Source organism: Fusarium solani (genome assembly GCF_023522795.1).
Source record: "Fusarium solani strain SB1 chromosome Unknown bctg00000016, whole genome shotgun sequence".
Taxonomy (NCBI): Eukaryota; Fungi; Ascomycota; class Sordariomycetes; order Hypocreales; family Nectriaceae; genus Fusarium; species Fusarium solani.
Window position 1 is genome coordinate 399,262 of NW_027072142.1, and position 25,664 is coordinate 424,925.

Genomic DNA, 25,664 nt, shown 5'->3' on the forward strand with positions numbered 1-25,664 from the left:
TCCAACACTTTATTCCCATTTCCCTAGTCAATGACTGGGTCAGCAGCCTCATCCAAACCGGCGTTATTGATAGCCAAGAACACGAAATAACAGAACAGTGACGCCTCCACGCCTGGAAGCCATCCACGGCTGCAGAGGTATATATCTGGCTTGGAATACTTATCTATATGGGAGTCCACAGCGACATAATGGTTGAAGACCATTGGAAGACCTCTCAGCTAGAAGATCAGCGGGCTGAACACTCGATAATCAAGTTCATGACTTACAATCGATTCCAGCTTCTTTATCGTCATATCCGCCTTTTTGACCTTACCAGATTCACCGACGGCGGCGGCGACGACTTCCCTATCGTCTTCCAATGCGTTGAGTCATAGTCTCAGCACATTCAACTTGCAACAACAGAGCTCTGAGAGCCGGGCACGCATCTTGCCGGCGACGAGGCTATGATCCAATATACCGGAAGGAATAAGCAAGTTGCATACGTCCCCAGTAAGCCTATCGACACAGGCTTCAAGGTGTGGATAGCCGCCCAGCTAGGCCTCTTCATGAGGTGGATATGGCACCAACCCGGCGCAAAATACGGCCCTGTTGGAGTTCAGAAGAAGAAGCCGGCATCACAAAGAAAGAAAAGCAAGGGAAATAGCAAGGGTCCTAGCACGGCTGATAAGGCCGACGAGGTTGAAGAAGTTATCTACGTGGCTACGGAAGCCGGGGCTAAGATCATAGCTCTCAACTCGACTCAAAGCGTCGTTATTGCCCTTATCAACCTATTACCGGAGTCGATATATCACATCCTCGTGGATAACCTCTTCTCATCGCCGGACCTCTTCCGCTCTCTTCGTCAGCACGGCCACGGTGCAACCGGCACAGCCCGGCCTAACTGTGGTATCTACCCAGGTCTTGCAGAGACCAAAAATGCCGATAAGGCAGGTAAGTCAGGGTTCCAATTCAATGGGATCAAGGTCATCCCAACTGCCGATAATCAGGTAAGATAATCTGATCTTCTTCTTATCTAGCGGCTGACTAGTCTTTTTCTTCCCTAGGTTAACCAAATCGCGTGGAAGGATAATGCCCTCGTATTGTTCCTTTCAACCGTGTTCACCGGCGATGAGACGACTAAGCGTTGGAGGAAGAGACCATCAACGCAGACCCCAACGGCACGGCCAACACAGCGCTTTTTTGGTGGTGAGCCAGTCAAGCTTATATCGATTCCTACAATCGCTGCTTCTTACAGCGACGAGATGAATCATGTTGACCGGGGCGACCAAAGAAGGTCATATCTTGGCTATGATCATCCTATCCGCCGGGGCGCTTGGCAGGCTATTGCTTGGACCTTCTTATTAGATGTGGTCCTTGTACATAGCTTCCTCTTGCAGCTACATGGGCAGCCGACTTGGAGCCGTTATACGAGTCAGAAGAAGTGGAGGGAATGCCTCTGCAAACGCGGTCTTCAAGGCCTTCCATCCGCAAAGCCAGTCAAGGCGGACTTTTCGAGCCAGAGACGAATTTACGCCCGTGGCACAACATAAGCACGTCCGAAGAGGGAAAAAATCAGATTGTCTTGCTTGCAAAGGGCTTCAATTAGGGCAGACAAGGTCAAGAAGTGCAAGGAGGCCTTTGGCCCCCGGTCAGCTACAACAAAAGAAGGCATCAATCCATTTGGGGATGTGAGCAGTGTGATGTAGCGATTTGTAACTCGAGAGATTGCTGGGACTTCTATCATAGGCTAAAATAGGTGGGGGATTAGGCACCTTTGATCCGATGCATTTTAATTGGCTGTTCCCCCTGCCGTGACCTGGCGGGAGGTCCTCGACAATTGAAGGGGTAGCAACCCGCAAAAGCAATAAAATAACGTACATGATAAGCGAGTCGGAAATACAAGCGAGTCGGAAATCGGGATTTATACCTTAAATCGCGATTTTGAGAAAATTCTTTATATATTCAAGCTGAACCCAAAACAACTCAGAGATGAGAACTCGGTTATCTGGGCAGTGAATTATACGAAATATCTTTTCTGAAGTTTTTATAACGTACCATGCCCCACCCCCCTTCGGTAACCCCCCCCTTTCGGTAACCAAAAAAATCGCCTTCCAATACAAAACTCACCAAGTTCATTTACATAGATTTCAGTCATTCTTGAACCTATTCGCAAGCCGTCGCCTTCAACATATAAAGAAATGGCTAGAGTTTATTTTTCAAGGTCAGCTGGTTACGTGGGGCCAGTGGTCCGTGGTCACCATGCATTTCAAAATTTACAATCCAGCGCCCGAATCCCCTCCTGCCTCCAGATAATATCTCCTCTTGCCAGTCCTCCACAATTCACATAAAATGGCTTCAAAACGGCCTCGGAGTGTTTATACGGAGAATGAAATGGCTGATGCCATATTTGGCATCACAGAACACGGTTTCTCGCAACACCATGCCGCCCAGAAATATGGCATAAGCCGTATAAAGTTGACCTTGTCATCAGGTGCAGAATCGGTCAGAGAAGCCGGTTTTTCAAGCTCTTTCCGATATGCCGCCTTCGAAGATTAAAAACACCGTTATCCAACGGCAGGAGACCATGAGAACAATGGGCAGGGAGGTAACAACAGTAGACGTTGTTCAAAAAGCACGTTACAATCCATTCGTCCTGTTTCAAATCAACATTGATTCTTTGGCATATAAACAAAAAAAAACGCACCGTTGCATGACTTCCATATCCATCCAGAATAATAAGCCTGGCATCAGATTCGTCGGCAGGCTGGGTCTGAGGCAAGTAGACTCTCTCAAGCCACTCGACAGCAATGTGGTTGTCTGTCCATCCATTAGGCGAAGTAATATAATTCCAATCAGCTATTTTCCGGAATTCCTCCAAAAACCACTGTTTTTGAAGTTCCTTGCCTTTAAATATGATGCCAGGCGTCAAAGCACGGCCGTCCGCAGTGGTAGCCTCAATAAATGAAGTCCAGTTACGGGACTGGGGACCCTTGAGTAGGGCCTTTCGTTTTGGATCTGAACTCCCAATCACCAGGCTATCCAGACCTAGCAAACAAGCCTGATTAGCTAAATTCATGAATAAAAAGTTAGACACTCACCAAAACCAGTCATAATACCGCCCTCATCAACGTTCACTGTGTTTTCCGGCTTAATCCACCCATACTCCTCTTCCCTAATATCAAAGTACCAGTGCACCGCTTTGGGAGTGAATGAATTGAATCTGTTGGCCTCCTGGCGTCTCCCAGGTTTAGTCTTGAGCTTCGGATGGCGTTTGATGAATTTGGCTACCCAGTTGCGTCCCAATTCCTGCTTCTTGTTTTGTTGTTTCAAGAGGGCCACGCAGCAGGCGCGGATCTGACTGTGGGAGGGAGCATGGTCCAGGGACTCTTTACGAAGAATCCAAGAGGCTAGTTTAGCCTCCTGATTCCTGGATAAGTGTCGGTTAGGCTGAACCTGATCATCCAAGGCTGTCTGGCCATGGAATCTGGTGGAAATGGTCTGCTGAGGTATGCCATATTTCTGGGCGGCACGGTGTTGCGATAAACCGTTTTCTGTGATATTAAATATGGCATCAACCATTTTATCCTCTGTATAAACACCCCGAGGCCGTTTTGAAGCCACTTTATGTGAATTGTGGAGGACTGGCAAGAGGAGATATTATCTGGAGGCAGGAGGGGATTCGGGCGCTGGATTGTAAATTTTGAAATGCATGGTGACCACGGACCACTGGCCCCACGTAACCAGCTGACCTTGAAAAATAAACTCTAGCCATTTCTTTATATGTTGAAGGCGACGGCTTGCGAATAGGTTCAAGAATGACTGAAATCTATGTAAATGAACTTGGTGAGTTTTGTATGGGAAGGCGATTTTTTTGGTTACCGAAAGGGGGGGGTTACCGAAAGGGGGGTGGGGCATGGTAGTCCTTGCCGACACAGCTTTCGCCCGTGATAAGAATGATGAGCTTCTGTTCCACTGGCGGATTCAGGAGCGGACAGGCGTAAGGGAGCACGTTATGCGGGTCTAAGTTGCGCTTAAGACGGGCCAGACGTGGCCGGTTTGGCCCAAAAGCCTTGGCCGCCAGCGCCGCGTCTCTAGGGTCTGGCCCAAGATCGGCGCCATAAGCGCCGTTGCTCAGGGGGCAACAGATCCCCGGCGACTCTGTAAACCCACTCCACAGCAGCTCGAGCGGTCTCTATTCCATCTTGATCACGGGGCCAGACGCTAGTCACAACGCAAGCAAAGTCCCAGTCCCGGCAACCGAAAGCGGTGGCATCGCCCGCCACGTCGCCGACTACTCCACCGCCTTGCAGTAGATAGAGATAACAGAGCGCTAAGGGACGAGTCTCAACAGCTGACACCAGGATGCGGGCGACGTTCGATGTTCCGATGCCTTTCAAGAATATACATCGCTTAAATGAGGACGTCTTACCGCCGCCATGCCCGCCATGCATACCGGACACGTACATCTCGGTCTCGAATAAACCAACGCCGTCCACGATCTTGGAACTTTGTTCTGGCCCCAGGATTATGCTCATGAGCGTATGCGTTGGTATGGGTGTTTCCAGGCTAAGCCCAGTCACGGAGGACTCGAACATCGTCATACCGAGACGCAGCCGGCCGGTGTCCCAATATAAATAAGCGTCTGCAGAGCCGTTCCTAGGGACCTCTGTAGCGACCAATTCATCAAAATCACTGAGCTTGGCCTGCGCATCGGCGTTATCGTCCAGCGGGACAACCCAGTTTCGAATCAGGTAGGTCGGGGCTGCGTATGCCTTGAAAGTAACGCTGACTACGATGCCAAAGTTGGTCCCGGCGCCTTTCATTGCCCATAATAAAGCATCACCGTTTTCTGGGCGCACGGCGGCAGTCGGCTAGTATTAGCTTAGCACACGGCCGATGCAGAGGACCTAGCCCGAGTCGACGCTGACCACCACGGCCCCGACGATTGCGTCGCATGCGAGCCCGTGCAGCCTGGCGAGGTGACCAATTCCGCCTTATAGCCATAAACCCGCGCCGACGCTTGGGCGAGCCCCTAGGGGCACTATCACGCCCGCCGCCATGGTCTCTCGGACAATGTCACCTGTCTTGCAGCCAGCCTCGACGACGACTAAAGGTTTGGAATTAAAATCCGATTCTTCTCCCTCTTCTCCGGCCGCGAGAATATATATTTTTTGAAAGGCGCTCATATCGACCGAGACGACGTTGGGCCAGAGACAGTAACCACTATGCCCCCCGCCAACGACAGTTATGCCAACCTTATTCCTCAAAGCCCATTTCACGCACTGTTAGACGTGCTAGATCTCTGTGGGCTTTAACGTCGATGCGGGATAGCGGAGACGAGCCTCCCGGTTTTTAATCATCATATCCCCATTCGCCGCCAATAGCACCTACGCTGTCAGCTCCCGCAACGTGGTAGCATGTTGGGTAAATGCCACCATAGTATTAGGCGAGCTAAAAAAGAGATGGCCCGGGCTAGCTTCCTCGCGACGGCCCAAGGCGCGACATATCTTACGCCACTCGAGTCGGATAGTCTTATCCACACCCATATCCTACATAACAAACCCTGCAACGAAAGGTGCGAAACGATCCAGTACCTCGTCGTCATCTGCCACACGAATGGCCCCGGTAGGGAAAGAAGCCATTCGATAACAGACCAAGCCATCGAAGTGCAAGCTTCCATCACGATGAAACACAACTACTATTCCGCCTTTTGGCCGCTCAATAAGCATCTCTAGCGCTTATTCGATAAAGCTACGTTTGCGCTTCATGCCGTATATGCTATGGCAGAATAGGATAATATCAAACTTTTCAACACCATTAACCGTCCCGGTGCTGGTATCGCTCTTTGTGTTATTGTCTAAGACGAATAGGGCGTGACGAATATGTATGTTTTTCGTCCGGGGGGCCGTGAGGCCCCAGAAGTCTCCTAAGGGAGCACAGGACGTGCTGAGCTAAACTATCTACAATCGCTGCCGCACTGAACCTCGCTCAGATCATCTGCAAGGCCTCTTGGATCGGAGCGTCAACATGCTCGAGCTTTTTCTGTACTCATTACCCCCAAAAGGCACCTCTCTACTAGTAGCCCGCCCTACAGTAGTTTCCGGTGAGGCACGTCCCACAGGACATCAATACAGCTGACCTTGGCAGAGGTCCCGCCTAGCAGCGCCTCCATCTAATTCATCCAGCAAATCATCGGCACAATGGCGCATTATCTCCAAGAGGGCATCCCGTCAGCGGGAACAAATCCCCCTCCAGCCCAGAATTCTCCTACACAGATAGATCAAGCAGCTTTCCACACCCACAGGTAGGAGAACCATGATCCCCAAGATCGCCAGTAGCTGCGACCCTAGAACCGTGCATCCTTGGGGAAAACCCTCGCAGGAGAAAAACCCAAGGCGGCCAGAACGCTGCTCTGTAGACGAGGCAGACGCCTCTTTCTACGGTCTCCAGGTAAGCTCTGTACCATTTCGACCCAGCGGTTTGTGTCTAGTGGTCTCATCCAATGAGACGAATCGTCGAGGCCCGGTGGTGTTGTTCCGGGCAGCAGCCGGGGCTGCAGAAAGAAAGAGGTTCTCTGGGCAGTACACGACTGCAGAGGTCGGTCATGCAGCTTTTGAGCTGCGGAAAGGGCAGCAGGCCATTTGGGGCCCGTGCGTCGAGGTCGGGGGCTCTAGAGGGCCCAGAAAGTCGAGCAGCTGACGGCTGCTGGTGTTGTTCGGGCAGACAAAGCTGCAGAGGTCGGTCGAGGCAGCGTTAGGCTGCAGATGAGGGCGAGGGTACGTCGACCCTGAATGTCAAGCAGCAGGATGCTGCGAATGTCGTCTGGGCAGCCGAGGCTGCAGAGGTCGGTCGTACGGGAAAAACGAATCGAGGGCGCAAAGCCCGGAATGTCGAAGGCTCGCGAAGCCGGGATGTCGAGGTAAGAATAAGCCGCAAATACCACATAGGAAATAGCGCCCGGAGGCGATGTCAAGAGCTCGCGAAGCTCAGTGTCGTTGGGGACACGCGTCACGAAGAAAGGTCAACTCTCTGAATCCCTTCTTCAGACAGCTGTTAGGGTCCCGTTAGCCCCACAGCTGTCTTTGCTGCCATTTTGGCCTGGAAAAAAACTTTCTGCCCTAGCAGCGCGCTAACAGCGGGTGCCAAGAAAAAGTTTTTACAGGAGAGAGTTGAATTTTATTCGTGGAAATCAATAACAGGAATGTACAGGGTAAGTCTAACTACTACCCTGGTCAGACCGTGGGAAGAACGATATCCCTGTCAATTCTTCAAGAGCCAATCAGAGTCAGGTAATGTTGAACTGCAAGGATAGCGCGCTCAAGCAACTAGCGGTGTTGCTATCTTATCTTATCAGCTGGCGCAGCAACTGAAAACAAACAATCACCCGATCACGTCCATCCACACCATCATTATCCTCGACCTCAACGTCACTCAACGCACAATCGCAGAACGGCTCCAAATCGTCGTGTCTGCAGGAGTCACATGGACTCTGAAGCCATTGCCGCCTGGATCTGTGACCAGCACCTTCTGCTCCACACCTGCTCTGATCCACAGACGTGTTCGTTGCCGCTCGAGTACGAGTACGAGTCCTCAACCTCTCCCTCCCCGCGGCGGCGTCGACACGTGCTCGACCTCTGTCCCTCAACGAAGCGACAACGGGTTGACCGCGCTGGCACCGATCCCATCTCCGACGGAGAAGCACCGAGAGAGAGCGACATGCGACGCAGCCCGAGAAAGAAAGACGATAACCATCCAGATCAGCAAGACCCGTCCACGTCCGACGACAACGACGCCGATATAGCCGCCCATCAAGTTACACCGCGGCCCCGTCGGACTATTCCTCAGCAACGGCAGCAGCTGCATCATGTCTTTCCACCGCCCATGTCGTTCACCGCCAAGCTTAGCACAAGCGACCGGCAATCCTTTGCCTCTGGCTCGCGAGAACGGAGCAGTGCCACCAGCCGCACACGATCTACGAGCCCCGTCAAGAACCCAGACGACCTTCTTAAGCTCGAGAAACCTGTCGCATGGACGAGTCCTGACCCTCGTACATTGCGGGACACGGTGAAGAAGACAGGGAGTGCCCAGGCGCTGGGCTTGTTTGACGACGTTTGGAGAGTGATACAAGGAGAAGGATACTTGCCGCGGGAGCTGAAAAATATCTTGAAAGATGAGCTGATGGTTAGCGAGTCTCGCTTCGCGGCTGAGGATAGAGTTCCGGTCGTGGATAAGAAAGAGGTGGACGATGCCAGCCAGCTCTTCCCATCCTTTGACGCCGGGATAGTCAACCTCATCGCCCTCTACAACGAGCTTAGCGCTATCCGCAATATCGTCGCTACCACGATACGGTTTATAAACACGACCCGTTCCGAAGCGACGTGGAACGACCACATCCATGGCCCCGCCCTTCGCCTCGCTGTCTCTGGCGTACCGCACGTCGGCGCTGAGAACATAACTCAAGCCGCCATCGCCAAGGCTTTTATCCCACCCTCGCGTGGGGAGCTTGAGACCCTGGGCGGGAAAATGATTGACTACGCTCTTCTGCTCCAGCCTGACAGGGATCTTGCCATCCGCATCGCCGACTTCGTCGACGGTTTTGATGGCCCACGGTCCTTTAACCAATCGACACATGGCCCGCTGTGCTATGAGCCCACGGGCGTGCTTGTCGAGACCAAGGTTGATATCCGACGGCGTGCTGAGGGTAAGGCTCAGCTGGGAGTATGGCTAGCTGCTTGGTATGGGCGTGTGGCCAAGTTTACGCCGCTGCCTTCTGAGGATCCGGGTACGTTGGTGAACCTGCCCTTCCTCCCAGTCCTCCTTGTTGTGTGCGAGAATTGGGAGCTATACTTTGCCTTTGACAGAGAGAGCGAGGTTGAGGTGTGCGGCCCGCTCGAGATTGGCAGCACCGTTACCGTGGATGGCTCATACCGCTTGCTCGCGGTGTTGCGACTACTGGCAGGCTGGGTTAACCAAGAGTTCCGTGGGTGGGTTGAGCGGTGTGTTTCGTAGTCGACGATAGTAGATATCATGATGATACATTACAGAAACGACTAGCGAGCCGTCCTAAACCAGCAATCTAATCAATAAATTAATCACATTTATTAACCTGAACTTCAAAGAAAGCCTATCGCCATTAGCATCAAAACCAAGGCGGTCAATAGCCCCGAAAAGGAAGCTTATGTATAGCTGGAGTCATAGAGTCGGGACCAAACCACGATATTTTGGGCCGTATTGTATTCTCTATCTTAATATACGTCGCCACGAATAAAACGTCCTCTTTATCCGACTTACCTTTAATATGTTCAGGCTATGGTAACTTGAGTTTCTTGATCTCCATGTATCGAAGAATCACTGAGGGAGGGATATCGGTATGTCATTTCAGGGCCTAAGCTCGGCTTGACTTCAAAGTTGAGACTTATTGCCTCCTGCAGGGCCTGCCACGTCTCGATTTATGTTTACAAGTCAGTGCAATAGGTAGCATGAGCTATTTGATCGGCTCGATTTTTAAAACGGAAGAGAAATTACGGGATGACGACCCTACAGGCAGATGATCAAATTAATACCGGCCAACACGCCTCTTATTTCGACTCAAAGATAAAAGTCGGAAACCGCCTTAGTTTGAGAATTATTGCTCTCACATTCGTAGCATTGCTCGAGTGCCCTTTAGCCAGCTTCCGAAGCTCTCAGGCCTTAGCTTCGACGCGGAGCGGGAGGAACAGGGGCCCTGATGGGATGATCGACGGTATCTCCCCTCGGGGAAAAGAGACAACTACGTTGATCAATTGCCTTTTTTTTTTTTAAGTTTTGATGGGAACCCTTGTCGGAAGCTCATTGACGGGCGTGTTTGACCGGCTGCAGCCACAACAGCCCCGTCGCAGGGTTGAGACTTACAAGCAGGGCAGGCAGCTAATCAAGTCGTGGCGGGCACACACGGCTATCGGACCCTCGGTTGCGCTTGATGGGCGGGCGGGTGTAGGGGTGGGCGACCCCGAGGGCGGGGGGGTGGTGGTGTAGCGTGATAGGCCGTGCCACGCTTGAGGGGGCCGAGCGGTGGTCAGTGATCAAGAAACCCTCTTTGTATCTCCTTGACTGCGCGGGGGCTACCATCGCGTACCGGACAGGGGATTGATCCAATGAAAATGCCGCAAATGAAAGGTACTTCTTTTCCTACCTATTTTCTATGGTGATATAAGTCAAAGCAATACGCCGAGTTACATAAAGCAACGTCACACAGCCCGCAACCGTACCTCGATTTTGGCGCCTCCTTCCTGCCCCTATTCCCGTTGATCTCGGCCAAGGCACGCTCTTGTGCTTGTGATCTCGCAACACCACAGCGATGGCCTAGGCAGGCGTGGCAGCGGCTATTCTTGGTGCGCCCTCTGTAGATAAGCTGATGGTCCGGATGACTGAGGTTATCGTGACCTGATCTATATAGCTTCCTTCCTTTGTAACCCGGGCTGAAAGCTGCGATGAGGGCATCAACAATACAGCTTCTCCACGCCGTTTGTGACTTGTATCTCTTCCAACTTGGGTTGCCGTGGAGCTGAAGAAGATAGCTGTTGACGAGAGCTATTTCGAGGAGGAAAGTCCAAGCTAGAGCCTGCCAAGGGCCCCGACGAATGCGGTGATTATAACCTAGTGATGCCCTCAGTTGGTCTCCTCGGTCCACATGATTCATTTCGTCGTTATAGATAGCGGCCACCAAAGGGATACAAAAGTCCTTCACGGCTTCGTCACTAAAAAAAACGCTGTATCGGGCGTGCACGAGCTTCTATTGTGTTGGGCCGTTTCCTCTTGCGCTTGACGAGCTCGTCTCCTTTGAACACGGAAGTCAGGAAGAGCACGAGGGTGTTATCCTTCCACGCGATTTGATTCACCTGCCACGCCAAGAGACAAATTAGTAAGGGAATTATACGTAAATATATCTTTCTTCCTTGCCTTGTGATCGACTGTTGGGGCCTTTCGTACCTCCCCAAATCGAAGAAGGTTCCGGCCGGCAGTGTCATCGACTTTGAGCTGCACAAAGGGCTTATAAATACCACAGTTGCGGCGGGCTGTGCTTGTGGCCCCGTGGCCTAGCCTTCGTAGATGTGTGAAGAGATTCGCGGAGGAAAATAGGTTATCGATGAAGACGTGATATCTGGCTTTTGGCAGCTTCTTAACTAGGGCAACGACCACGCTTTGTGTCGGATTCAGAGGCGTATAAAGCCCCCTTCTTCTCTGACTGCGTAGCTGACGAGAAAGCTGACTGGGACCCTTCTACTTTGGCAGGGCAACTGGCCCATATCTCTTCTTTGGCTGGCGCCAAATCCACCGCAGGAAGGAGCCTTTTTGAGCCGCACCCAAGACTTGAAGCCGAGAGGCGTGGGTTTATTTGGGACCTTTGTTGTCTCGTAGGACCTTCCTGTGAAGCGGGTCATACACTCATCCACAGCGAGATTCGTGGGTGGGGTCTATAAATTAAGAGACACGCGTTGTATGTGCTCAGACCAGTCATCCACAGCTTGGAATACCCTCGGAAGGCGTGTATCGGCGATGTTGAACGGGTTGAAGACTCGTATGTGCCGCTGCAGAAGCTGAAACCTGTCGTAGGTCATGAGCCGACGAATTGGGTGGTCAGGAGCATGATGTTCTGGGTGAGAGGTCTCCCAATGGCTATGGATCGTAGCTTCTTTGTGAATTCCTATGTAAATCAGGATGGCAAGCCAGATGTATACCTCTGCAACAGAGGTCTCTACCCAGCTTTTGAGCCGGGCTGCCGGCTTCAAATGACGGTCTTGGAGCAAGCTTTTAACCCAGCGATTGGTGTATTGAACCCATCTTTCAACTAAGGAATAAGGTAGGAAAAGCTGGAAAAGGTCAAGAGGCGTATGGGGCAGAGGCTTGATAATAGGGTCGCGAGAGGGCATCTCCATAGGGAGGAAGTAGGCGCCGCACCTTGTGGCCGGGTTGAAGACCGGTCGGCACATGACGTCGTTGGGCTGCTCACGGCGGCTGTTTTTCTCTGTGATATAGCTACTTAGATCAGAAGCGTTAAGTGCCTCGCCGGGAATTGGTTGAGAAGTCATAGGTCTCTTTAAAATGATTTCTGTAGTGTTTTGGCAGTAATTCCTTTCTGAGACACCTTTCCGTACCCCGCTTGTACCCTCGTCATTACGTGAGAAATGGTGGGTCCGGTACGCGATGGTAGCCCCCGCGCAGTCACGGAGATTGCTCAAGGCGTGCATCTTGACGAAGCATTGGATCCGGTGGGGGAGACCATTCAGTCGTTATTGCAGCCTCTCGTCACACTTATTAGTATGCCAGATAGACCTTAGGCCCCCTCAGGGGATAGGGCTCTCTAGTTGGCTTCTTCTGCAGGTCCCCTGCCTACATATAGATTCAGCTGCACTCCCTCTTAACTAGGTTAATAGATATTGTTAATCCTCTATTATCCTTTTCTACACCTTCAAAAGAAGACATCTTAGCATATCCCCAAGCGCGTCCGTGCACACGTCCGTGCCCCAAGCATTGCCGATATATCCTCAAAAATACACGCTTTTCGCCCGTGCACGCTTGCAGGGTTCTTCCCCTGGTAGGTATTGCGCCACCGGCGAGCTTCCAGCAGTCCCGGGCAAACACATCCGTACCATCCACATCCGATCCAATGCTTGGTGAGCCGGACTCAGAGGACCATGGACATAGCCAAGCAAGATATAGAGTATAAGCGAACAATAATTATCGGCTTCATCGAGTGAGAGAGCTTGCCACCCGAAACTGAAGGTAATCGTTCTTTATCAACTCACCCATCTTTAATTTGACTTCAATTTGTCCTTTGCGCGCTTCTGGTGTGAGCTGTACATGCACGCCGTTGGTTGGCTAATGCTGATCCGGCCAGATCGGATCCGGCCAGATCGGATCCAGGCAGTTATCATCTAATGCAGATGAGAATGCTGCGCATCGTCTCTAAAGCATGCAGACATCTATATAAAATCCCCATTTCCTGATACAAGTTATTCAAGCCGATACATTGATGTTCTGCACATCTCTCGGGTGCAGCAGAATGTGGGCCTGAGCGTGCCGTTAGGACGCAACGTCAACCTTCAGTCAGCGGCTTGGTGCGCAACCCATTACATTTGCCCGACTATGGCGTGTTGTAGACTCCCAACGACCATTTATACCGCTCCTTTCTGCTTGCCAAAATCGAAACCGACACACCACACTTAGGAGTTAACAAACAAACCCTCCTTAGATTGCCCCTGCCACACACTACTCTCTATTACCGTTGCTGCTGTGTCATTACCTTATTGTCTCCTATTCTAGTAGCACATTTTCCTTTGGATATCTGATACTGTTCTATTCCGGAGTACGATTTCCCTTTTGCAGGTCCCCACCGCACCGCCGGAATATACCAAACCATACACCCATTATGCAGCGTAAGAAGTTTGTCTCTCCGCTCGATCGGTCTCTCCAGGCCCATAACACTGATGTTATGGCTGTAGCCAGGTTTTCCTCGCTCGCCTCTGTGGTCAGGCTGAGCGCTATGATGACATGGTCCCCCTTCTGAAGGAAGTCGTCAAGAGGGGTGGTGAGCTGAGTGTCGATGAGCGGAACCTTCTCACTACTGCTTTTAATAACGTTTTCGACACCCGTCGTGCCAGCTGGCGCATTATCTCCTCGATCGAGAAAAATGAGTACAAGGGTAGTGAGAAGCATCTTGCTACCATCCGTGGATACCGCATTAAGATTGAGAATGAGATCGAAAAGATCTGTCGGGACGTCTTGGATCTGCTAGACCAGAGCCTGATCCCAAATGCCAGTACTGGCGAGTCAATGGCATTATACTACAAGATGTATGCCTATTTTACTGGTCTCCCCTTCTCGAGAATACTTTGGCTGACTCCTCATGTTTTAAGGAAGGGTGACTACAGCCGTTATCTGACCGAGTTCGTGTCGGGTGAGAAGCACAATCTTGCAGTTATCTCTGCGTATAATGCCTACAAGGTGGGTTCCAAATCTGTTGGCTCAGAATTCAATCAGCCAAGGTATACTGAATTGAGGATTTTGTTTTCTTCCTAGATTGCTGCCTATGTTGCTCAGACAGAGTTCACAGCCACTCACCCATTGAGGCTGGGCTTGGCTGTCAATATCTCTGTCTTCTACTACAGAATTCTGAATTTACGCGATCGTGCCAGGCGTCTTGCGAAACATGCTTTTGACGATGCCAAGGCCGAGCTCGATGCCCTAACCAAGGAGCCTGATGGCGACAGTATCCTTCTCATGCAACTCCTTTGCAACAACCTGACCCTTTGGGCTTCTTCAGACAGTGGTGAGCGTGAAGGGATTAGCTGCAGAAAGATGAGGCACACAATTGGCGCGCGCATTCAGTCGACATAGTCCCATGCATGCCCTTCTTATGTAACTCAGGCTATGAACGAGAATAAGTGCATTTAGAGGTACTTATTGTGACTAGAATATATAAAGCCTCTCTGTCTCTCTCCATTCCTTGCTTTAGAGCGGCAGAAACTTCACGCACCTCTGCTCATCATCACACCATATATCCTTGAGAAAATCTAGCACGCTATTGTCAAGGTAGCCCATATGACCCGACAAGCGCTACCTAGTCAATCTTTAAGTGAGTAAAAATCTGCCATCCTCTTGTTCTCTCTCGTATTATAACAGAGAAGAAAGATATTTAGATAAATGCACCATTGCCCGCAGGCTGGCGATCAATTCAATCTGGGGTGCCGACTGAGTTGAAGCAGGGGTGGCACGGTGTGTTTTATGGGACGTGCACGCTCGCACGGTTCATTAGCTGGTCTTTTGTCCACCAGATGTATGATTGAATTGAATTGATCGCCAGCCTGATTGCCCGAGACTTTCACCGCTCAACTTTGCTGCCCATGCCGCATATACAGCCCCTGGCGTACCATGAGCTGCATCGTTGTCTTCATTACCGCACCATCAATTTGATACTGGAAAATCATGTCATGGGGCCGCCGCAACCTGAACAGTGAACTGCGGCTAAGAATGTAGACGAGGGCCCTTCCTTTTCCGCGTTTTTAACCTCCACCACGATCGGTCCCTCATCTAACTTCAGCTCGGCCTCGAACGGATGCGGTAGGGTCCTGTAAGGATTGGGTTCCCGCCCTACCGTTTCGGTCTGCTCGTCCTCACCCCGGGGCTCCAGCAACTGCGCCAACGATCGGGATATGCTAGATTCTAGGATATCCATACCCTTTGACATCATGGCAAGCGTCTCCTGGTCATCCGTCTCCGCATCGGAGCAACGTAGACCGCCCTGGCACTCACTCCCGTTGAATCTTGTCCATTTCCCAGGGGGAGTGCCTTTGCAGTCTCGTAGTCTATTTCGAAGACGTTCAAGAGTGTCCCAAAGGAGACACCATTCGTGAAACCACATGCCGCATGCTGAGCAACCGATTGTGCGTCGGTGTGGGTTAGCAGGAAGCTCGCATCTACAAATTGGTTCGGCAGACTATGTGGATTAGCGGTGAGCTGATATGGTTCGATTGAGAAGACACACCGTGAGTCGTTTCTGATGGCAATCAAATCTCTGTCGCCAAATGAAATCAGAATTGAGATCGTCATCTGAGGATTCCATCCATTGCTTCACAGATGCAGGCCCCTCGACGCACAGTACATCGATGACATCCACTGGATTGTGTCACTAACTCATATTGGGGCACTTATTTTGTATCACTCACTGTGGTTGGATGCTATAAGCTCGTTGCGACCGTGGTATGGCTGGCGTCCTTGGATGGATTTCTTGCCGCTGAACGTACCTGGCGGCAGTTCATCTGGCCAATACATCCAGTAAACCCGAGCAAACACTCTATTCTCATCAGCAGCTCTGATTTCTAGGATGTAGGCGATCCAAAAGCGGCTCGATTCACCGGTCATCTGCTTCGAGTCTCGGGCATTATTCGTTCTCTCTCGAGTCGTTTCGTTAGCAACCAGAACGAAGTCTCCGCGCTGGAACTTCTTGTCCTTGACTACAACAAATTGTCAGTGCCTTGATAAAGGGAATGATCTGCATGATCGTACGGATGAAGCTATTGTATCGGCCCATTTTGTCCCATTGTTGGCGGGGTTCAACTGTGTAGTAGTCGATCAACTCGTCCTGCTCTCCAGTTCCCGAAAGTGAAAAAGGGATTTGCTGTGCCTTGGCTTTCAGTGTTTCAGCAGGAGAGCGCTTGCGCTTGCGCTGGCGGTGAGCATTTTGGGATGCCGATCCCGCCAAGCCATTGGCGACGTGCCACTTCCCCTGAACGCCAGCCCCCATGACACCAGCTGGAGTTGAACAATGATGGAAGAATATCCAAACACGCAGACGCGTGGGGACAAAATATGCATGAGAAGGTTGGTCCGTGCCCGATATGCCGCTCAATCAGCAGAATAGACCTCTATCAGTACCAGTATTATTGAAAGAACGGAGGGAAGCGAAGCACGGCTTGGAATTTTGTAATGACCAGAATCGCGTTGATTCCGCGTGGTCATTCCACATTTTGGTCATTTTGGTCGCGACTCGTGACGCGACACGCGCGGAGGACTCTGGCCAACTAACTACGCCCTGATAGCGGGGTCCGGCGAACAGCCGAAGCGCCTCGGATTAATACCAATCCGTGGCACCCCATCTCCTGATAAACCTCCGCTACGTACCTCGCCCCACATAATCCCTCCGATAACGAGAGTACGAGCGAGGTACTCTGTACTGAGAATTTGATCTATTAACCTAACCCCCCCCCCCTTCCCCAAAAAACACTACTAAGAGAGCTCTGGAGCATTTCAATATTAACAATGAGTACTTAATTAATTCCACAAGAGGCAAATACGATCAATATGTATAATAATAATAGCTTCATTAAAAAAGAGCATGCCCATAAGCTGTGGCCAGATAACTCGTGTAATAGTGCACCTTAGCCGTCACGCCACAGGGCAAAAGATTGGGCCATAATTGCTATTGTTGGAATTACAAAGGTGCTTCAGCTAGCCTATCTCCTGAGTGCGTGCGGACCTCCAATGCGGTCACTCTAAGGGTGTCGGGCCAATTAGAGGTCTCGGTAGGGACGTTACCGTATTCTCAACTATCTTGCAATTGAGAAGTAAGTATAACTGTCATAAGGCCTTAACAGTGAGTCCCTGTGAGACCTCCTAAATAGGGCGCTAACTGTTAAAGGAATAACACTGGGGCGGGGTACGGGCTTGGAGGTCCGCACGCACTCAGGAGATAAGACTGGATCCAAGGACTTGGCACATTTCAATGCGAGCGGTATTTCGATTTATACTATCAAGCTCCCTAGACCGCAAGGTACCACATAATCGACATACTAGACGTTACGTTTTCAACAGGCCTTACTCTTAGCTACGAATTAGGATACATCTACGCAGTTCTTTATCTCTACAATACCTTACGGTAAGTGGCCCAACCGATCCAGAAGATCACAGACCAGAGGAGTTTTACCATATTTTTCTTCACCCATGTTCCTAGGAGATCTACTGAAGGATAATTTCTAAACCAGGTATCGAAAGGCAATGGGACAGGGTCTTGCCGCTGCCTAACGGTACCGTCCTTGAGAGCGTTTTAAAGCACGAGGCCGATCGGCGTCTCAGATCCGGCTACGCACCTACATCCGAAAGTTCAGCCGAAGTGCTCAAATGGAGACGATCCGGTCATGAGTTCTGTCTCCTAGTAGGGTCGAAAGACCCACAGGAAGACGAATATGTATGTATGTATGTATATTATTCGTCCGGGGGCCAATGGGCCCGAAAAGTCCCCTACTGGGGCACAAGACGTGCTGAGCTAGGGGGATCTATCTATGACTTTTCTGCGGAAACCGACCACAGACCACACTATCCAGCATATCATCGGCACAAACGGCGCATCGTATCGAGCCTGTTACCCGTCAGCGGGATGGCCAGGCGCGGCTTGGAAACAGTAGCCGCAAGACAAGCCTGTGACCAGGACGGCCATATTGGGGCCATGGGCGTGCGTGGTCACGGCCAGATGGAGGGCATCGCGGCATCCCCCATCTAACTGAGCCCAGGTAGAAAGAAGAGGTAACAAAAGAAAAGAAGAGATGATAAAAGAGGTAAGGGACGCAAGTGCGTCTCGAGTCAGGCTCGTCTAATAGCAAGGGCAGATCTTATCAAAGAAGGCGCCTGATTTAGACAGCTTAACAAACTTAGTGAAGACATTTCCTATTGCGAGGTTTACTGCTGCATTCGGTGAGGGTGCCAGTCTCATTCGATGACGCGGCGGCACCTTTCTGCAATAGAAGATATGATCCGGCGATTTGCGTCGGTTGCACGAGCAGACCAGCCGTGCTTCACTGTGGTCGAATCTCTCATGATATGCGGCGAAGTCCCCATGAAGGGATCTCGCTGCGAGTTGATGGTGCAAGACTGCGCGCGGGAGCGAAAGCTCTGGCGGGCACGCTAGGGTCGCCTTGAGATTGAGTCTCTTGTACTGCTCAGGGGAGGCGGTAGACCACCACGTTTCGAATGCTTCTTTGGGTTTCTGTCTTGCCATTCTTCGCAGGTACGCTAGCGTTGGCCGAGCGCCTTCGGGATCGGGCAGTGAGGATGCTGCTTTTGCCAGTTTATCGGCTTGTTCGTTGCCGGGAATATTGGTGTGGCCTGGAACCCAACGCACCTTGGTAGCACCATGGGATGCTGCCAAGGCTTGGAACTCGAGGAAGACTTCTTGGGAGGAGTCGGACGGTGTGCCCCGCAGGCACGTGGCGGCAGCGAGGTTGTCCAAGCAGATTATGATCTCTTGTATTGGTGATTCTTGGAGATTCAGAGCTGCCTTCAAGCCCTCTAATGCTCCTATGGCCTCGGCATCAAAGACCTCTGCCGGTCCGAGGCGGCCTGATCCGTCAAGGATCAAGTCTGTTCTGGTGGACGGTGAAGTCGTAGCTGGCTCCTCCCTCTGGGGACAGGGGCCGTCTGAGTATACGACCAGGGTGAGCGGATCGAGTGACTGAACGTAGTGGAGGAAGGCGTCGGCCGTTTCCTCTTTCGATTTTGTCAGCAGCGGTGGCATCTGTTCTTGATTAAATGATTGCTGGACTAGCTTCGGTCGTGCGCAGGGCGCAAGGATCTCATCAGTCCGACGAAGGCGGGTCCTGAATCTGCTTTCTGTCAGTGGCTGATATCTTCGTTTGATGAGGTCGTGGTAAACAGGTTGACTGGGCGGGAGCGTTCGACTCGCCAGAGGGTGAGCCTTGCCGAGCGATTTCAGTCGTGCAGAGAACCGGAGCCGCCATACTTCGAGAAGCTGGGCGATTGGTGGTATCTCGCTTTCCCGGTGGAGGGCGGCGGTAGGAGCCGTTTTCCAGACGGGGAGAATGGCCCACATGGATTGGTTCATGACTTTAGTCATTCTTTGCATCAGATGCTGGTTGCTCGATGGTAGGTCTCTAGATGGCTGGTTCTACCGTGGCTGAGTAGTGCCTAGGTACTACGCCTCGGCGCCGTAGAGCAGGACTGGCTCGACGCATGCTCTGACGGCACTCTTTACGGCACTCGGCAGAGGGCTATATTTCGTGTTGGTTAGCCCTCTTAAGTGGTAGGCGACGGCTTGCGCTTTTGCTGCCCACTTTTCGATATGGATTCGGAATGGTAGCCTGCTATCGAGCCATACACCTAGCTAGCAAAGAGCTGACTCGGGATGTTTCACGACATCACCGTGGCGTATCGCCGGGGCGGCCCTGAGTTTGCTGCGGGAGAAGTGCATGACTTCGGTCTTCTTTGGGTCGAAGGAGACGCCGTATGGTAGGTGGGTACTGCATGGTAGTCCCAATAATGATAAACCCTATGTATGTACGAAAGAGCCGACTTAGACCCCCAATTAGCTATAAATCAAGGGCTTTTCATATGTATTTCCATCTGACTTCGTGGTAGATACGCTCTAAATGCACTGTTGACATTCTGAACTAATTCCGTGAATAATGTCCAACAATCTCCGAGGCGATCTATCTACTTCCTAACCCTATGTACAATCCACGATGCCAATCGATACCCAAAGATAATAGAAATCATAATGCCCACATTCCTGCCCATATGCCCCCTCTCATATCCATATTGATCTAGCACCGCCTGGCCATCAATCTTACACTGGTCTGCCAGGGGAGAGTCGTACATGCACCTACAGCCCTCACCGCAGTCGTAGACCCGATCGGAAAACTCATTTATCATCATGCCCTCAAAGACATACTTCTGGTAGTCCCAGTAGGAGAAGACGTACTTATAAAACGGATTGAGAATCGTGGGCGGGATCATGAAGCCACTCACGGACATCCACAGGCCATTCGCGAAGGCAACGAGCGCCAGCGAAATGACGAAGCTGGGGAACAAGGAGGCTACGAATACCACCAGGGACTCAGCAGCCAGCAAATCGAGGAACAACCACATAATCCAAATGAAGAACGCTTTAGCAGTAGGGTGGAAGTTACATAGCCAGTACGAGATGAGGGAGAAAAGAACGACGATAAGGAATAGATACGGTACGCCGATAAGAAAGTTGGAAAGAATGAATTCGGCGGCGCCGTAGAGACCGCTCTGGTGCTCTTTGACGTACTGCACCTTATCTTCCAGGAAAGCTGGGACATACGCGACCGCCATGAAGGACATGAAGGCAGACCCGAAGAAGAGAGCGATGGTGAAGGGCTGGATGGACTCCTGGTTAGGGGCAAGGCGAACCCACACTGTTCCCACCAGGACAGCCAATCCAAGGTACATGGCAAGTCGAATACCATACGCCACAGGATCGCGGTAACTCTTGATGAAGCTCCGATGCAATAGCGTAAGCGTCAGACTCGGCATGCTGGGCTTGTTATCCGTCCCCTCGTTTCTGAACTGGCCGCCCTCCTGCTCAGCAGCCATGATGGCGGACCTCGTATCCTTCGCGCGGTGCGAGTTTTGCCAGGTACTTTGGAGATTGTTGAGACTCTGGGCTGCCGCGACTTTGTCTTGCTGAAAATCGACGTTAATCAGTTCCAGGAGGAACTCAGCCGGATTAACGTGCTTAGGAACCGTGTGACCGAATTCCTCGTAGTGCATCGTTACGTCGCTCACAGGACCGACGTAATGCGTCTTTCCTCGAGAAAGCAACAATAACTTATCAAACAAATTAAACGTCGATGTCGAGGGCTGATGAATCGAGCAGATGACTATCAGTTTGTTCCGCCTAGCGACTTGGCGGAGGTAGTTGACGACCTTCCAGCTCGCCGCTGAGTCAAGACCGCTGGTGGGCTCGTCGAGGAAGATAAGTTTCGGGCTAGTGATGAGCTGGCTTGCGATACCAACACGTCGCTTTTGACCGCTAGAGACGCCCTTGCGGATGGGCGTGCCTATGAGAGTGTTGGCTTGGTCGACGAGGCCGAAGGATTCGAGGAGGCCATTGATACGGAGGAGACGCTCTTGCTTGGAGAGGGAGCTAAGCAGTCAGCCAGTCTATTCCCTAGAGCATGCGATCCCGTTCTTGACTTCTGCAGGAGCTTACCTTGTGCTAGCTAATCGCGAAGAAAACTCCAGCGTCTCGCGAACAGTTAAAGATCCAATAAGCGCATCCTCGTGCTCAACGAAGCAAGAAATATCCCGAAACGCCGCTCTCGAAAGCTGGCTTCCATTGATGAGGACCTTTGCTTCGATATTGCTTGTATTGCTTGGTCGTCGAGCTAGGACATTTAATAGCGTTGTCTTTCCACACCCCGAAGATCCCATGAGAGCGCAAATCTCGCCCGTTTAGTCAATAGTTGTTAGTTTCTCATGCTGACCCAATGCAAGAGGGTAATTGACAAACCAGCTTCCACTATTCCCTCGACATTATCAACAATCGTCTTTTGCTGCTTCGTTTCCTGATCTTTGACAGTTACTGTGACACTACGCCAGGTGAGACTCTTGACCGTCGTGTTGAGGAGGTACTTCTCTGCGACGGGGCGCTGCTCTGGATCCATGGTGTAGTCTAGGTTCTCCGTGGCTTTCCGCGGCGGAGCGCTGTTCAAGACTGGACATAGGGGAATGGTGAAAGTCGTGAGCAAGGTAGAGGTCGAAGGGATTTAGAAGTGATGCCTCGGGCCAGGCCTCGGCCGCCAAAATAATGCGATTCAGCTGCTCCCAACGGTCAAGTCTGGCTGGGACCTAATCTCTCGTGGTCGTTAGACCGATTGTTACCGCGCAAATGTGAGTGTGACAGCTCCTTATATCCAATTGAGCAGAAATGATAAATGCTTGAAATGTTAGTAGGCCTCCTTTTCACATCCGCTCGTCCCTCCGAGAATCATGAACGGCAGCCATCATCGTCAGGCGGGAACTTTCGGATCCCTTCACAAAGCCAAAGCCAAAACCTTCAATTGCTCGCTGACCAAAAGCCCGTCAAAGTTCCCGTCCGCAGTACCAGAGTGCACCCATCTCGCCCATTTCTGCCATCTCTTCTCTAAGCACCACAATGCTGGGTGCCGAGTGGACGCAACCTTCAGCGTCTGTCACATGCGGGTCATCGGAGAACATTTTCGGCGGACGCTGAGGCCCTCGAGAGGCCCTATGAATTGCTCCGAGATAGAAGTGGCTGGCCGGGACTTCGCCGATGGTCGGCAGTTTTGGCTGACATGTGACATTTGATGGCGAAGGGGTAAGCCCCGATGCTCCGTAGGACTTCAAACTTTAATCTTGATCCTGAAGGTAAGGGGAAACTCTCAGTTCTTCCAACATATGATACTTACCGCTACCATCGTAGTCATACTAGCAAAAATATCCCATAATGCTGTTGATCAAGGTGGCCCTGCTCTCCTTCTTGGAGGCGAGCGAAGAGGAGATATCTTGCTAAGGGCCGGGTCACTGAGGTCCAACCACCGAGGGCAATGGTAATCTGAGATCCGGGTCCCTGGTCTTGGCTTTTGATGGTCTTGTAAATGTTAGGGTCGATGGCTGATGATGATTAGGGGTTGGGATTGACGGAAAACCCAGACGGACTTACTTTTCTCTCCTATCAGTATTTTTCTTATAGATAACTCAATATATCTTAATCGCTTTCGCGTCCCACCCGAACAACTAAGGACTTACCCCAGCGTGTCTGTACGATTATTAGGTAATTTTTCTTCCATTTTAGCAATCGAGCCGATTAAATAGCTTATGCTACCTATTATAGTAACTTGTAATGATCAATATTTTGGGGCGCCATAGGCCCTGCAGGAGGCAATAAATCTCTTTCAAGTTTCGAGTACCGGTAAAACCGAGCTTAGGCCAAACGATGTACTGATATTCCCCCTTCAGTCCTTTCTTGGTGCGTTGAGATAAACCAAATTCGAGCCGTAATATACTCAACACGTTGGGAGTAATTCTCAGCAAAAAGACGTTCTACTCGCGGTGATATACATCAAGATGGGAATTATAATGTGGTCCAAAAATATCTTAATTTTGTCTCGACTATATAAGACGCCAGTTTCATATAAGTTTCCTTCTCAGAGCTGTTAACCATTTGGTTAAAGTCGTAGGCTGTTTGTTAGCCAGAGCTGTCTACGACTTGAACATCTTGGCCAATGTGATCAGCATATGGATGGACGCAGATGAACCCCGTGGAGGGGCTGTATCGGGAGATGCTCACTGAAACATAAACAAAGTTCATGTGACAACCACGGTGCCTCGTTCGCTTGTTAATTGACGCTGGTTCTTTTCATCACTGCTAGAGCTGTGACCCAGTTGCGCGAGTTAGAGAGCGGAGTGAACTAGGGCTCAAAGGTGTCCTTGTCCAGTTGGCAAGCGCAGACATGGCGGCTCGCAACTGGTAAATGCCAAAAATGCTGTCGGTACCACCTATCCGAAAGTTCCCATCGAGCACGCGTTATTTTCCATGGCTAGGTACTTAACTTGAGATGGGTGCGAAGTAACTTACAATTTCCACGCCTGCATACGTGACAAACAGGAGGGTCCAGACACTACCAACTACCTGAATGACGGGGGTCGTCATGATGTTGTCTGTTCCTCTGGACCTCCTCCGCGCGCAATGAAACCGCGCATACGCTCATGCCACACAGCGACCCAAACACTAAGCTGAACATTGGCAGTGTATATGTTGCCAGATGAGGTCTTGGTCTTAATGAAGATGAAATCCTGCCGGGTGCGTAGAGGCTCATATATAGTTTGGTTAATGGTAGCTAATGTGTGCGGCTGCTTGTCCAAGAAAGTGTCAATGAGATTCTGAAGCTCCTTTTCGGCACGAAGTATCACAGTAAAGTTAACCATCTTATGGACTGGAAATGCAATAGCACTCGGTCGAGTCTGTGGCGTTCTCAAATCCTACCCAGACGTACTGCTTGCGCTGGATATACTGGTGTTGGACGGTTGGGGTGAGATCTGATCACCAGTCTTTGACAAAGGACGAAAATCTGGCATGATCTGGGATGAGGCAATGGGCTCGACTTAAATAAAAGCAAGGCGGGAGGTTGCATGCCGTAGAAGCGGTGTTTGGACGGGGTAGTTCCAAGCGGCTTCGGATCGATGGAGATTGGGATGAAGCAATGGAATCGTCAACAATTCCTCGGTGTGCATGATTGTTCAAAGGTGTAGTAACCTGTCGGACTCGGCCGCAGGGTCGCGTAGCTAGCACACGAGGATCCAGTGTCTAGGTAGAAGAACATAATGGATGTCACAATGAGGATAGAAGCCAGAACTGTACTAGGCACTGCCGGAGCGCGCGCTCCCTTTTGCTGGCCAGTCAGGCAATCCGACAATGAATATATCGCATTACCCAAACCATCTTGTGAGAGAGGATCGATGATGAAAGCCTCATGTAATTTAGGACAGTAAAATCATTATCTACTAGGAAGATGAAAAGGGCGTCCATTATTGGCACGGAACATGCTGGAGGAAATCATGTGCAAAGGCTGATTGATGGTAGAGTTGGTTGGTAGGTTACTGTACAGTCCTGTCATTGCCCGATGGGCTAAATACGATAAGTTTCGGCCGTTCTGAGACTCTCATATCCCTCGGTGAGTATTCCACTCTAAGAACGCCGTCTTAGCCAACCAAATATCCTCAGAAAAGCTTTGACTTGACCGGATTCGCTTGCCTGAATCACCAGTCACCTTGTTGGCATCCATCGTCTCCGACTTCCACGCTCGCTTGTTCGGCACCAGCTGTGCCAATGGACGCCGAGGCGGCTTGAGAAACAAAGCCCGTTCAAAGTCAATCACCATAACCCCGTTGGTCTCAGGATTGAATAACATGTTCGCAAGCCGCACATCCTTGTGGATCACCCCTCTCGATGCATGGCTCTCAAGGACCGAATGGCCTCGTCTTCGAGTGACCTGTTTATGTCGCCAATGTTCTGCGCTTTGTCGATGTTGCACCCTCCCCAGGACAAAAATGTCATGTGCACCACGTAGACCCGATGGTCATAGTAGTAAATCTTGTTCATCGATCGGAGGTCAATGGCACCCAGGAAGACAGGCACGTAGACGCCTTGGATCGGTTTGAGACGCTCGTAAACAGCAGCCTCATGTTCGAGATCTTTGATGAAAGCCCGCACCGTGGGCGACTGAGACATGGGCACCCGGATGCCCAAATAGCCTTGGGCACCCGGGCTGGGTACCCAATAATATTGGTTCTTGAGTACCCACTTTACCCACTCCATTACTCTGCGCCTGGCCTTCATAAATGGTGAAGTTGCTACAATAGCACTAACA

At 51.0% G+C, this 25,664-nt stretch overlaps 10 protein-coding genes across 10 annotated transcripts; 3 read left to right on the forward strand and 7 right to left on the reverse strand.

Annotated features, from left to right (window-relative positions):
* Positions 1–188: 188 nt before the first annotated feature.
* Positions 189–1,529, forward strand: MRS44_018483 (uncharacterized protein; the record flags this gene model as incomplete). Its single annotated transcript, XM_065615964.1, has 3 exons — positions 189–362; positions 414–986; positions 1,044–1,529. 3 exons carry the CDS (start codon positions 189–191, stop codon positions 1,527–1,529), a joined length of 1,233 nt encoding a protein of 410 aa, XP_065472036.1.
* Positions 1,530–2,482: 953 nt separating this feature from the next.
* Positions 2,483–3,558, reverse strand: MRS44_018484 (uncharacterized protein; the record flags this gene model as incomplete). The annotated part of the gene is made up of 3 exons (XM_065615965.1): positions 2,483–2,632; positions 2,684–3,024; positions 3,078–3,558. 3 exons carry the CDS (start codon positions 3,556–3,558, stop codon positions 2,483–2,485), a joined length of 972 nt encoding a protein of 323 aa, XP_065472037.1.
* A 512-nt stretch (positions 3,559–4,070) lies between these two features.
* MRS44_018485 (uncharacterized protein) lies at positions 4,071–4,802 on the reverse strand (the record flags this gene model as incomplete). The annotated part of the gene is made up of 1 exon (XM_065615966.1): positions 4,071–4,802. The coding sequence occupies one exon, from the start codon at positions 4,800–4,802 to the stop codon at positions 4,071–4,073; it is 732 nt and encodes a 243-aa protein (XP_065472038.1).
* Positions 4,803–7,461: 2,659 nt separating this feature from the next.
* Positions 7,462–8,988, forward strand: MRS44_018486 (uncharacterized protein; the record flags this gene model as incomplete). Its single annotated transcript, XM_046280188.2, has 1 exon — positions 7,462–8,988. One exon carries the CDS (start codon positions 7,462–7,464, stop codon positions 8,986–8,988), a length of 1,527 nt encoding a protein of 508 aa, XP_046128630.2.
* A 2,183-nt stretch (positions 8,989–11,171) lies between these two features.
* MRS44_018487 (uncharacterized protein) lies at positions 11,172–12,206 on the reverse strand (the record flags this gene model as incomplete). The annotated part of the gene is made up of 3 exons (XM_065615967.1): positions 11,172–11,432; positions 11,493–12,053; positions 12,114–12,206. 3 exons carry the CDS (start codon positions 12,204–12,206, stop codon positions 11,172–11,174), a joined length of 915 nt encoding a protein of 304 aa, XP_065472039.1.
* A 1,181-nt stretch (positions 12,207–13,387) lies between these two features.
* On the forward strand, positions 13,388–14,355 carry MRS44_018488 (uncharacterized protein; the record flags this gene model as incomplete). The annotated part of the gene is made up of 4 exons (XM_065615968.1): positions 13,388–13,401; positions 13,461–13,811; positions 13,875–13,962; positions 14,038–14,355. The coding sequence occupies 4 exons, from the start codon at positions 13,388–13,390 to the stop codon at positions 14,353–14,355; spliced, it is 771 nt and encodes a 256-aa protein (XP_065472040.1).
* Positions 14,356–14,941: 586 nt separating this feature from the next.
* MRS44_018489 (uncharacterized protein) lies at positions 14,942–16,261 on the reverse strand (the record flags this gene model as incomplete). The annotated part of the gene is made up of 4 exons (XM_046272952.2): positions 14,942–15,454; positions 15,503–15,633; positions 15,684–15,971; positions 16,024–16,261. 4 exons carry the CDS (start codon positions 16,259–16,261, stop codon positions 14,942–14,944), a joined length of 1,170 nt encoding a protein of 389 aa, XP_046128776.2.
* A 1,842-nt stretch (positions 16,262–18,103) lies between these two features.
* MRS44_018490 (uncharacterized protein) lies at positions 18,104–21,938 on the reverse strand (the record flags this gene model as incomplete). Its single annotated transcript, XM_065615969.1, has 4 exons — positions 18,104–19,353; positions 20,133–21,418; positions 21,485–21,659; positions 21,785–21,938. 4 exons carry the CDS (start codon positions 21,936–21,938, stop codon positions 18,104–18,106), a joined length of 2,865 nt encoding a protein of 954 aa, XP_065472041.1.
* A 2,005-nt stretch (positions 21,939–23,943) lies between these two features.
* On the reverse strand, positions 23,944–24,372 carry MRS44_018491 (uncharacterized protein; the record flags this gene model as incomplete). Its single annotated transcript, XM_065615970.1, has 2 exons — positions 23,944–24,230; positions 24,291–24,372. 2 exons carry the CDS (start codon positions 24,370–24,372, stop codon positions 23,944–23,946), a joined length of 369 nt encoding a protein of 122 aa, XP_065472042.1.
* An 859-nt stretch (positions 24,373–25,231) lies between these two features.
* Positions 25,232–25,633, reverse strand: MRS44_018492 (uncharacterized protein; the record flags this gene model as incomplete). The annotated part of the gene is made up of 1 exon (XM_065615971.1): positions 25,232–25,633. One exon carries the CDS (start codon positions 25,631–25,633, stop codon positions 25,232–25,234), a length of 402 nt encoding a protein of 133 aa, XP_065472043.1.
* Between the last annotated feature and the right edge of the window lie 31 nt (positions 25,634–25,664).